General features: G+C 42.4%; 1 protein-coding gene across 1 annotated transcript in view; it reads right to left on the bottom strand.

Annotated features, from left to right (window-relative positions):
- The window catches only part of LOC105676699 (transcription factor cwo), a 31140-nt gene extending 18296 nt beyond the window's left edge, over window positions 1–12844 (bottom strand). Inside the window, exon 1 of the mRNA XM_012374782.2 lies at window positions 11289–12844. Coding sequence (XP_012230205.2) covers window positions 11289–11353 — 65 coding nt within the window. The 5' untranslated portion in view covers window positions 11354–12844. The remainder of the gene's footprint in view (window positions 1–11288) is intronic.
- Window positions 12845–13379: the final 535 nt, after the last annotated feature.

The raw sequence follows: 13379 nt of genomic DNA, 5'->3' as shown, positions 1-13379 counted from the left end.
CGACCACCTCGCGCGATAATACGTAATCAAGTCGATTGCCAGCATTGAAAACAAGCCGCGTATCGACAATTTCGAGCGAAAGTGATAAAAATAGCGACGGTTAAAAAAAAATCGAAGCGTCGAGGGGAGAAAGTATCGACATTTCTTATTGAACCACCGCCTACGCCGTTCGTGTTACGCGTACGCGCGTACGTACGTCCTACGCGACGGTAGAATGAAATACCAAGATTTCGTAACGAGACTCCCGCATTGCTCCATTAATAGCGGTGGCAATTGCACGAGGTCGCCTAACGACCGGAGAATATCCGGAATTTTCTGACCGTGCGCGAGACAGGCGACGTCGGCGATGACGTAACGCCGCCGATACACGTGGGGATGACTTCGATCCAGCGGGACGCCCTTCCCGAAGCCCTTGCAGCCCGTTGCGTAAACTCCCACGCAGTCGCTCAAGAGCTTGCTTAACTCTTCTCGAGAGTTTTCGAGTCTCCCCGTAATTTTGAAAAATTTTTTCTTGCGTGTGAAATGAAAAGTAAATTGTAATTAATCTTGACATGGTCGATATTTATAGATTTTCGAGAAACAGCCGTCACTGATCTTCAAATGTCTTTGTAAAATTGTGAACACAGCTTGCAGACGAACTGCAAAATATTAGCTCTTAACGTCATGGAATCGCTGGTACATGCGCATACATATATATATTTTTAATTAATTAACTTTAAGAGATCACTTTTTACGATTCATAGAAATTCCACGTCTTATATATGCGAAACATAAAGATTAGACTGTTCGCGCATTTATTATTCAATGAAGCGACTTGTTCACTTTTTTCCAAGGTTTTATTTTTCAGTCTAAAGATTTCGTTGTCAAAACGGAATAATTTATTATTCGAGTCCAAGTATTTTCGTCTGCATTTTATTTTTTTCGCCTATTCGTCAAATCTAAAAAAATTCTACTTTCTTAAAGCTCATCTAAAAAGACTTGAAAACCAGAGCGGAAAGCGTTCTCTTTAAAATTTTGTCACAACTGGCGTGTCGCATTGATCTGCCGCCGGCTAGATCTGCGGTTTCGATCGATCGGCAAAGCCGCCGTGCCCGAGATTCACGCGTCCTTCATCGACCTTATCGCCTGCCACGTCGCATGCGTTCACTTTCACATTTGACTACGCGAACGTACGTGTGTGAGGCGATTCACTTGATCTCACGAGTGGTCGCGCTATGAACTCGCATAAAAAATTTTCGACAATTGCACAAAGTGCAAGTGGCTGCGAGTATCTAAGTTTCAATCGCTCGGAATCCATATTGACAAAATCACACTTTCCTTCTTCAAATTTAATGTCAGAACAATCGAAAAATCGGACACCTTCAGAGTTTAGCTGCTCGTATCCTTACGTTTCTTTATTCTCGCGGACGCAATAGCGCAGGAATGCAAAACTTTCGCACCGACGTGCAAAAGTACATCCGTACTCGACATTGACGTCATTGACTTTTGACGTCACGAGCGAATGGAATTGCGAAACTTGCGTAATTCGCGCGATCGGCGCTCGCAGGGAGCCAACTTTCGTCCACGAAATCTCCGCAAATGCAGGTCTAGGTTCGAACTGGATTCCGGACAAAGTCAAGCGGAGACCGGGATCTCTCGCGCGTCCTTCGACGTCCTTTTTGCATACCGCGCCTGTAACGCATCGAACGGCGGTGCCGTTCACTTTCACATCGCTTGCGCTCGCGAGCGCATAAGGTATGCAGGTGGATAAGCCATCCGTTGCGCGCATACCTACGCATAAACAATCATCGTGACGGCAAAATGCAGGAATGCATTTATCATGCCGCTGTCGGTTGATCACCGCCGCTGTTATTGTTACACGTTTATCATCTTAATAACACATTCTTTTCTGCGTTCCCATGTAACAGTTTATCATTCCGGCTCGTTAACTATGCGCTTGTGCGCGGCGCGTTGCACCCGACAAATACGGGGGATAATTTGCTCGTTGAACTTGCGAAACTGAAATTTTATAACCGGAAAAGACACTTTTACGCTGCATACCTGCGAGAAAGAGAGAAAACAATTTCTTACGACAAATTTGCGCGTGCATTTATACATTTTCTGTGAGAATCAAAAATTTATTTATTTAAAAATTGTAAAAGATATAATAATTGAGAAAAATTATCAAATTTCATTAATTGAAAAAGTGTTTTAATTCGTTTTCGTCTTTGCTCATTTTTTTTTTCCGACTGTTTGTTGTCGACACAAGAAGTATGCATTTTTTCCGATTAATCGCTTCACGCAATTTATCATTTCTAAGAGAATCGCTTCAACCGAGAAATGATGGACCGTAAAATACGTGTAGCGGTGAGCGGCGTAAATGGCTGCCAACGGTGATACCTATCGCGATACGTGAATAACAACGAGACGTCGTCACGACGATCATGCGTGCCGTGTACGCCGTGTTTCCCGACAGCGACGGCGACGGCGGTCGCCTCAAAACGTGTCTCTCCTTATCAGCGTGACATCGTGATGCGAGCCCACATAAATCCGCGATTGATTGATCAGCCAGCGGCGCGTCAGAAACACGCTTTACTTATAATTAGATACAGTGGATTTGTGTCAATCTTATTCAAATAATTCAGAGCACATTCCTCATTCAAATCAAGATTCTTTCACAACCCGCCTGAATTTAACAACGAAATTTTTACTTTCTAAAGAATCTAGTTCCCGGAAATCTTTTCATAATGTTTCAAGTGTTAGTCAACGCTCTTCTTTTTTTTTTGCGGTTGTTCGATCTATCTCACGATCTTATGAATATATTTAGCAGGTAAACCGCGATTGAATACAATGCAGCGATTGATGGCCCGCCCGATAGGCGTGTAACCCTTCATCTTCGATGACGCAAGGGATGATGATTTACACGTCGCACTTCACCGGCGGATCGCGCCGACCCGGTGAGCGTTCGCTCCGTCATATTTTGCAATCGGGACGCGTCTCCTCGTCCTCGATGCTTAATTGGCGGTTGACAGCTGCGAAACAGATGCGCCGATGCCCGCCAGTAATCTCCCCCCGTCGGCGTTCCCGTTCCTAAGCCTTTTCGGTAAAATAGAGCGATCGGCCGTCCCTAAAGCTATTTTTGACCGCCGAAGGTCATCACCTTGAATGGTCATCTCGAATTAGCATAATTCGTGAAATCGTATTTGTGCAGGCATCGGAAATCCGTTTCGAAAGCTCGGGCAGCCGAAACAAAGCGGCACGCGTCTCGCATACGTTATTTATAACATTATAGTTGACTTCTGCAAACGAGAATACACTTAGTCTCAATTTATTTGGTATTGTCAGGAGAAATTCAATTCAAATGCTCTGCGTATTAAAGGTAATCTGATTCGTTTGTAGATCGAGCGGCATGATAACCGACAACCTGTTGCTAATCGATAATATGCATATGTCGCATTATCGAGCAATAATTCTTCATTCTGTGTGTAAACGTTATTTGCGACCAAGTGTAATAATGTTTTTGTCAATTAAATGTTGTACTTAAACTGAATAATTCGCTAAAATATTAATTAAGTTCAAACGGGAATTACATACTTTGGAATTCTTACGGATTCTAATTAAATCCGATTCATACTTTAAATTACAAAATATATAAATAAACGCACGAAAGAATTTCCACAAAAATTTGTCACGCGAAATTTTCTCATTTGCATCTACAAAAGTTTATTATACTTCATCGCATTAGCGTTCACAATATGCTTTTCAAGAAAAACGTATTCTTTCTTTGACTTCCTAAGAATGTTTATTATGCATAATATTTTTTGAACGTGCATTCTACGCGTATTTTCATTCCGAAATGTCACGAATGTCTGTTACGTTCCGAGCGGCAAATAAATATTTCGAGAATCGAGAAAAGACAATAATTCACACTACCACGGGCATCGATTCACGCGCGGCGCGTGTTCTCGCATGCGTCGGGCATAATTCTTTCGCGTTATGCAAGCTTTACAAGCCGAAAGTCCTCGCGAAATCCGCACCTACTCGCTGCGTCGATGACGCGCGGCCGCCCGGAGTTGCGAAAGGTCAAGGATACACGGTGACACAATGTTGTGCACACACATCGTTCGTAATCTCAAAATATCAAAAATATTACAAAATATTTCTTGCTCCGGAATAGAATCTCGTATATTTCCGAAATATAAAGACATGTGAGAAAATATTGATGTAAAAATTTTGAAAATAAACGTAAATATGCATTAGCGCGTATTGTAAAAAAGGTGAACGATATTTCTCGTAATAGTCGCAGCAAAAGGTAGAAATTACTTCTTTTCCACCGTGAACTCTATGCTCATAATGCAAGCACTGGCAGACGTATTATGATATGCATGTGCGTGCGAGACGGATAAAAAGCTGCAGCTAAAAAGTGAAAAAAAAAAAGAGAGAACCAACCACAGCCATTTTTGTTTTGCTCGGTGTACAGTCGCACTCGCGAAATGCGCCACATATACTCGCATATACCGGGTTGCTCGTGTAAAAATACTAACCTACATCTCGCCGAGCGCGTGTCATGCAACGTGACTTCTGGCTCACCGCGCCGCTTCATGCCAGCGATCGCACGCTCCCCCCCACGCGATAGCCGTTCGATCAGCGGATCGGAAATGCAATGTTGTGCATCAAGTGTATTATTGCCGTTTGGAAAAAATATACCGCTGAATAATGTATCTCGATTAAAAATCAATTACAATGTCTAAATATAATCATAACTTATTGCTCCGCTCAGATGTAATGTGCACTATTTTAATTACATTATTTTTATAAAATATTAAGTATCTGATTTTGTAGTTTATTATGAATCTACTCTATATATAGAAATAGTACAGAAAGGATTCTGAAATAAATCCACCTCAGAGATGTCCTAGACATTTTTCAAACTACCCTTTGTTAAGTCTGGATATAATCCTGGCATTAATGCAGATTCGGAACGGATTTATCTTTCACGGAAACAGAATATATTTCATAATTCTAAAAATAGTGCCGGTCGTGCCGATTAAATTCGCCAGCGGTGTCCCCGATTCCATGATTTCGTCGAAGTGGAAACCTTGACTCCATCGCATTGTCAAAAACCGAAAGTCTTTAAATGCTCGCAAGGCCCGCTTAATTTAAGGTTAAACCTGCCGCCGACTATAGATAGTCACAAGCGTTCCACTGCTCTTTTTAATTTATTCAAAAAAAACTTTATTTTTACCAAACGAGTTCGGTTGCACGGAAGTGGCGAAATAAATGACGAAATAAATTTCTTTCTGTTTTTTTTTTATCTCCTCAAAGGACAGAAAACAACGGCGAATTTTGGAAACAATCGCGGGGAGCAGAAAAGAATCTCGAGAATGAAAGGCGACGGTTCGGAGTTTTTCGCAATGAATCATCTGCCTCCAGTAACGAGATCGCTGTACTATTTTCCACGACCACTCGCGCGTGCATTCATCGCTCGTGCGGCATACATACATGTACGCACCGGCACGTATGTGTGCACATACGTGCAACGGGGACGGCGAAGCGCCAAGGTGACTCTCACTTTTTCCCGAACGACACTGAACCCCCACCCTATAGCGATAGGATTATCGACCTCTAATGCCAACACAATATATCGCGAGTCAATATACATTTTTCAAAAAAAAAAAAAAAAAAAAAAAAAAAATTCCATTCGATAATTTTCGTTAAATTATTTTCCAATTGTAAAATCGTTTTCAAAACAATGGCATTTGATAAAAAGAGTACAAGACTGTCCGAAACTATCACCGACTTGCGCTTCGCGAGTGATTAAAATGCTTCGGCGGATAAACTGAAAAGTATAGAGAATGATTTCGAGTCGAAAGTTAGATAAAGACAGATAAATCTCACACTTGTCTATCTTACTATCGCACTCCGCGCTCGCGTATCTTCGTCCGAGTCCGCCTTGTGTCGAAAGTGCCAAACGCAGCAGTCAACGCGATGCGGTAAACGATGTGTCTGATTTCGTATACTGCGCCGGTACTTTGTCTCGCCTTATCGCGCACGTTTTATCGTCGAAATTTTCCATCGTGTGCAAAAGCATTTGAGCCAGGCCTCCCCCGAATCATTATCTCGCCGACGCGGCGAGCGGGTGTCTTATCGCGTTTTGTATCGAAAAACACGAATTTTCCATTTTTGGGGGATGCAAACGGGCGGAGAGGGCGCGATTTTCGGTTTCACCCGCCGATTAATCCCGCCGCGCCGAAAGTCAATTTATGCGCGAAAACGAAATCTCACGGCGCGAGATGTGCAGCTACGGCGGGCGATAATAAATAGCCGATGACAGACGTGGGCCGACGGGATATGTATAAATATCGCGCGGCCGCCAGAGTTATTGGTGCTCATATCGAATTCCATTGATGTCATCACCGGACTTCTATTTCGGAGGACCTCGCGCCGTTAGGCCGCAGTTGTGTACACTCCAGAGACCCGTCGTATATTTAAACAGTCTTTCTCTCTTTGCGAATCTAACGCCTTTGTACTTCATATGAAAATCCTTGTTGATTCGCTCGCTTGTATTTGCATAAAATTCAAGTCCCGTATGTTACGCTGATAAGAGCGATGATGGCGCAACCGCTTCGACGTAGCGACTTGCAGATGATAATTTGCCAGATAATAATTTTGTGAGAAACCGACTCTCTCGCGGCAAAACTTGAGAGAAAACGTGCGAAATGAGTGAAAAATAATGCGAGATACTCGTTCCTAATCAATTTCATCTAATTGAAGCGATAATCTCAATCTTGCATAAATTAGTATAATTATTCGCAATTAGATTATTTTGTTAACTAGTAGACTTCACGGAGGAAAGCAATTTATTTCCAAAATACAAGTATATGCTCAAACAAACAAAATCATTCGAAGTTTAATATTAAACTCAATCAACATCGATACCGTCGACTTCTAAGTTATACATCGTGAAACGTGCTCGAGACGCTACACATTTGAATACAACGGCAGTGGAAAGTTTCAATCACCTGCGGAAAAATAATGAATGCGATGACAGATCCGAAATTACGAAGGAAAAATACGGAGGTCGAAAGTGCAGCTCGTAACGCACATGTCGATGTTGCACTGCGCATACTTCGTCCAAGGACGAAGAAAGAAGGTGGCTGCTGAAGGAGAGGTCGGAGATTTCAGGGGACAGCGCGCTCTTAATTTGTGTCATGCGACTTAAAAACGCTTAGGTGAGCGAAACAGCCGTGATTTATACGTGTCAGATACGCGCCGTCATTGCCTCCTTCTGATATCGATCGCGAAACAACTGTGGGCCGAGAAAAGTGCAATATTTCTGCACAGATGACAAAATATTCTTCAGCATTAATGCTTCTCGGTCTAATAATTTTATTGCAATCGTGCAATCGATTTATCAATCTATCCGCAGCCTTCGACGATTCGCCACTTTTCCCCGCCTTTTGTTTACTCTATTATTTTTCAATCAATTTTCCTGTCGCGAGAAATATTGGATTATTGTTTTCTCTCGACTGATCCCCGTGTTTCATCCGTGAACTTTACGGGCACGGCATTTTCATTCTGAAAAGACGGCGCGCGTCACTCCCAAGATGCATCTGCGTCAAACGCGAAATACAATACTGCTACAAGAGGCGGAATTTGCATTCCAAGCAGAAAGCCGACGCGCAATTCCGCCGGCCGCGGTAACGCGCGGTAATTATCGCAATTTGCCGCGCTCGAACGGCAAATGAGTTCGGAATAGGCCTCCGCGATAAAGCTTCTAAGAGATTTACTTGGCCGCGCGCACGTGGAGCCGCACACATTTCTAATTATGCACGCTTCTTCAATGTGCATAATTGAAATGCTCGCAGCAACAACGTTGCGCGTGACGTTTCGCCGCGCGCTATTATATCCTCTCGAGTTCCCACAAGTGTCGTTAATTTGTATGAATTAATTCTTCTGACAAGCTGTTTGTTGAGATACTAGAATTCACGATTGACAAGAGACACGTGAAAGAAGGAAAACAAGATGCTTGTTAACAAGCAATTTGTTATTGCTTATTAACATTTCGCGGTTCACCTGATTGAATTTTATCGGTTCGAGCGACGAGAACAAACTCGAAAACGTTATTTTTCTCATAAATATTAAACAAAATACTGTTTATATGAATTCGAAAAGAGACCGCTGATATTTTCTTAACCATTGACATTATATCGAAAACCTATCAATTGCTAATTAATTATATATTCAATTCAGAGGTAGAAATTGCATTATTGTGTTTATAAATCTTTAATTTTTATTTATTGCAACCCGCAAATTGCGCAGATAACGCCATCGAAATATCTAGCATCCGCCCAGCCTTTAATCACTCTGCGATCCCGTTTAGGTCGCGGTTGGTTTCCATGACGCAGACACTCATCCCGCTTGCGTCAGTCGTCATAGTCTTCGTCGCGACGTACAATGCACGCCGGCGTACAGGTATTGTTACCCCGCCGACGTAGCCGATATTGAGATGGCGATCAAATAAGATTAGACGAAAGCTATATTCATGCTATAAGTGCAAATTCAAGGATCGCATGACGTAATAAAATCGCGATGTTTAAATCAAATTTAAATGTTCAAATTCAATATCAATAAAAAGTAAAAATCTAGAATGAAGAACATGCAGGATTAGACATCACATTCCTTCTTCGTCTTAAATTTTAATATTAAATTATCTCAAATTAAAATTCTATTTAAAAAATTAGACGTGTTTATATATAAATTAAAGTGGAAATATATTTAAAAAAAGAAAATTTGTGTTATAGTTTTCATTTCTTACAGTACACATTTAAATTTTCATAACTCGACGGAAAATTATTTCGTATCCTTGCAATGGCATTATTTTTAGTTTGATCTTTAACATCCATACGCGATGTTCGTAACGCCCTGCATTCTCTCAAGTACGCGCTAATCAATGCAGGTGGTCGGACGATGCAACCGTGCATTCCCACAAATGCCATACGCGTGCAAGAAACATAGACGACGCGCGAATAAATCCGCGCGGATCGATTGACAGTGTCAACGGCCTACGCGATAGCTTCTATATGTAAGATGCAAAATGCCATTTTATACAACTGCTGGAAGAAACCGACCGACTTACTTCGACTACAGAAACGCTCTACATACGTGAAAAAATAATGTAACCTTTCAAATCATTTTCTGTTACAAATAACTACATGATTAAAAGTCAAGGAGACTTGTAAGATTCCGAGAATAAATTATATTACTTTGTTGAAGCATCATAATAATCGTAATAAATAATAAAAATTTAAAATAATTACATTTGTGTGAAACACGTAGTGATTATTTTTAATTATATTTTCAACATCATCGCGATATTGTAGCAAAGAATGACTGTCATTCCACTAAACTCGAATGGAAATCGCGTCAAAAGATGCAAGATCAATGGCGATATCTTGCCTTCTCGATCACACGCGTCTTTCGACCAAACTTATAACGTTTAAACGGCGCCGATAGAACGGACCTCTAGTTTTTATCTTATCTCGAACGGCGGCCCTGAATCTTTCGTGATAGCGTACCTTCACAAAGAGATACAAATAAGGCGTATCTAGATAAGTCTAATTATCGGAAGAATACGAATGGAGCGAATCGCGCCGGAAAGAAGAGAAGTGCGCGCCAAGTCAAAGTATCTGTATACTTATGATAACGATAATATCGCGGCTTCCCACACCACGCTATCTGCTGATTGCATGATAACATTTTGACGTTACAGATTTCAAAACTTTGAGTAAAACAAATGAATGAAAACGACTATGCGATATGCCGAAATGAAATGACAAAACCGTGAACGCAAGTTCTTGGTTATCTGAGAAAACCTGCATTACCATAAGAAACTAACTTAATATACTTTTTTGGACTTTTAGATTTTCAAGTTGTGTAAAAAAACACGTTTGACAAAAAATTAAATGTATTAAATGTAGAAAAGTCGTGATCGATCGCTCTTCGACTTCGATCTTCAAAAAAAATACAGATTTTTTTTAATTCGTAAAAAATTTTAAATAAAAAAACTGCAAAATAAACTAAAAATAGTATAATTTTAATGTTCGCGACGTTACGTAACAACCGTGCGTGAATACTTAAAAACAATACATAAATATTTTTTGTGTAATAATTTAATTGGATACAAAAAGAACGAATGCGCTATAAAAAAGATAACGGATGAGCTTCACGTATTTTAAATTCAAAAAAGCTATTTCAGTCCTTGATTATTTATGAATATCATAATCGAATTCGCCAACTGTCAAAAGACCGAACAAAGCTAATTTTAACAGCTGAATGCGCTGCGCGAGCTCCAGAAACTTTAAAGAACCGTGCGTTTATCAGGTTTTCTCGTTTCATTATCACATTACGCCATTCACACTTAACTTTTGTTAATTTGCAAAAAAGGTTTGCAAAATCCCGATCGCGAAATCGTTATGCCGCCGCGCTCATTCATTTATGTGAATATGCGGATTACGAAATGAATAACGACACGCCGTTCTTTCGTGATACAACTGCCACCATTTTGCACACACGTGCAAGCAACACTGTAAAAGGCGTAATGACTTGTTCTTCTCTGCTGATTTCTATACACGTGACGAATGACGCGATCGCGGCAAAACACGTTCCAATCCATGACTCTGCCGTTTATGCGGCAACACGCTCGTGGAAATTTGTGCTTCCCTCCTCCGTCCTCTCGCACTCGTCCTCGTAAACAACATGCGTACTCGACGCATTCGTTTTTATATCGGCGGTATAAAATATCGAAACGTGTCGCTTATATCGCTCGCGCGCGCGTTATTAATATTTATTCTGCTCCTACGATATTTATTCGAGCTTATTTGCGAAATCGCAGTCCATTTATATTATTTATTCTTTAAAATATACAAGAGGCATTCGTGCTTATGCTTCGCGAACAGCGGATACAGCTTGTTTGTCACCCGAATCTCTCGAAAAACAAATTTAAATTCACTCGGTTGAAATTCAAACAAGTCGCGCTTGCGCAAAAAAAATTATCATTTTTTATTCCACTATAATATTCGGCGAAGCTGGATTTCGCGCGAGAAGTCCACCTTGGACTTCATTAACATATAAAACTCTTACGTAAAGTGGACTTTCTTTTTCTTTCGTTTTCTTTATTTCTCAAGCACAATTCTGTAGATTCTGGAATCTTCGATTTCAAAAATCAAGAAAAATTGCCACATAAATCGGAATTCGGTGTCGACTTTAATGCGATCATTTCAAACGACTGCGTGCATACGCGCACTTACCTTTCGTATTTCACCTGCATCGAGTGCGCGGAGTTTTCGTCCCAGTAATTCTGAGTCTCCATCATCTTGACGCATAGAACGGCGGTGACACCGCTTGCCTTCCGGAGTCTCCCACGACGATCACTTCCTCTCCTCCACGTCTCGTTCTCGTCTCGCGTAGTCCGCGTCAAGCGTCGTTGTATTCGCCGGTGCGCTCCGCGGAAATTCGCTACGGAGCGAGCGTGCACGGCGTCACGTGACAATCCGCGGATGAGACTGACGCGAGAGTGTCTCCGTTCCTTCTTCGAGCTGTCCTTGGGACCGCGATCGCTCCTTCAGGCTCGATCGGGTCGATCTCGTGTGTCCGGCGAGTCGCAGCGAGACGTCGCTCGCGATGAATCGCGGTGAAACTCAGCCGGAATACGCGTAGAAAGGGCCGGACAAAACGGTACGTACGTACGCGCGCACACACACGACACGGCGCGGATGATATCGGGACGCGAGATTAGGTTAGTTTCACGTCGGCGGGCTCACTGACACACTCGCGACTGACGGAGAGGCGGCCGGCGGCGCCCGGGAATTCGCCTACGACACTCCGCTGCTCCGAGTCCAGTCTCGCGGCGCGCGATATCCGTGCTGGCGCCCTCTTTCTCTTTCTCCCACCTTCCCGCGCGCGCTCTCTCTTCTCTTCTTTGTACACCGCCGTGTTAAAACGACGTGTGCACGCCAGCCGCGCCGCTCACCGATTCGCGAACGATCCTCGCGAAGATTCTCTCCGTTTTCCCTTCCTTTCTCAATCTTTACGTCTCAAATATTATTTTACTTCTTCTTCTTCCAACTCTGCCGCTCTGTTTTTTCCAATAATTTAGTTTTACGATAGAATGTTGCTTTCCATTTCGCTTTTCAGGAAAAGTCCGCTCTGCTGCTTTTTCCCGCGTCGCTCTTCTTCCGTGAGCTTCGGTCTTCGCACTTGTGGTTTTCGAATAATCTGGAAGAATATCACGAGGGATACTTCCTCGGGAGGATAGCCTGGTGTCGTCACCAAGCGTGTCCTGTCGCGTGTACAGCTCGTTACGAAAGATCCACGCGATCGGCGAGCGACGATTCGGCGCAATGCCGCGCGCGCCCGACGGCGCTTGAAGAGCCGACGCTGATAAGGCCGTTGACTTCGCGCTTGTGAAATTCCGTAATATCGCCAGGACCGTAATTTAATTAGACGCGTGCCGAATCCGCTCGCTTTGATCTTCCAAGTATATTTAAAAGACGTCACGGCGGACAGACTCGCCAAGTTCTCGCGATGCGCCAATTCAGGGAGCGACACTCGCGATCGATCGAAACGTAACTTCGCCGATACTTGGGCCACGGCACTCCGCGTTAAATCGACGAATAATTTGCAATGCTGACGACGGGTGCAAATGCAACGCCGCTTCGGCAAGTTACGTGCAATCGCACACGATCCTCTTCGACGCTTGCGATGGGCCACGGCATGGCGAGCAGCAATTCACGCTGGTGGGAGTAAATCCGGAGAGTCTCAGGTGCGGCTGCAATGATTACAAAATCAGGGCGCAGTTGTGATTTTTAACGGGATGGATTAATCAATATTAATCGTAGAATGATGTAACATCGAATAGAGATCAGCACAATTTTCCATCGCTTGGCATATTGCTATCTCTTATATTTCAATTATTATTATTGCGAAATAATTTGCGTCTTTTCTATGAATAAGCACTCATTTCTTCGCCGATCTTTCTCTAACGTAGATATATAAAAACAAATAGAAATATCGATATAATAAGAAAATCGTATGTTAATATTAGCGATATTTGTTTTGAGTTGCTGTCGCCAAAATGTATTTCTTCGCGGATTTTATACCAAATTATTTTTACGCCAAACTACAGTCCGCACAATTTATCTTTAAGCGGAATTAACATCGGCCACGTTAATTTCTAAGCGGAATTAACAGTAACTTGTAATCCGAATCAGGTGTTAACGAAAAATTCGTGAATCACGAGTAGACAAGTCTGGTTCACAAGCTTAGAACGTGTATCGACATAAATGCGCGCTGGCGATAAACGAACGTCTGATAACGATGCGTTCGCGCGGTGTGATAAG

The sequence above is a fragment of the Linepithema humile genome, chromosome 3, assembly GCF_040581485.1.
Source record: "Linepithema humile isolate Giens D197 chromosome 3, Lhum_UNIL_v1.0, whole genome shotgun sequence".
NCBI lineage: Eukaryota > Metazoa > Arthropoda > Insecta > Hymenoptera > Formicidae > Linepithema > Linepithema humile.
This window is presented reverse-complemented; position numbering and strand designations above follow the sequence as displayed.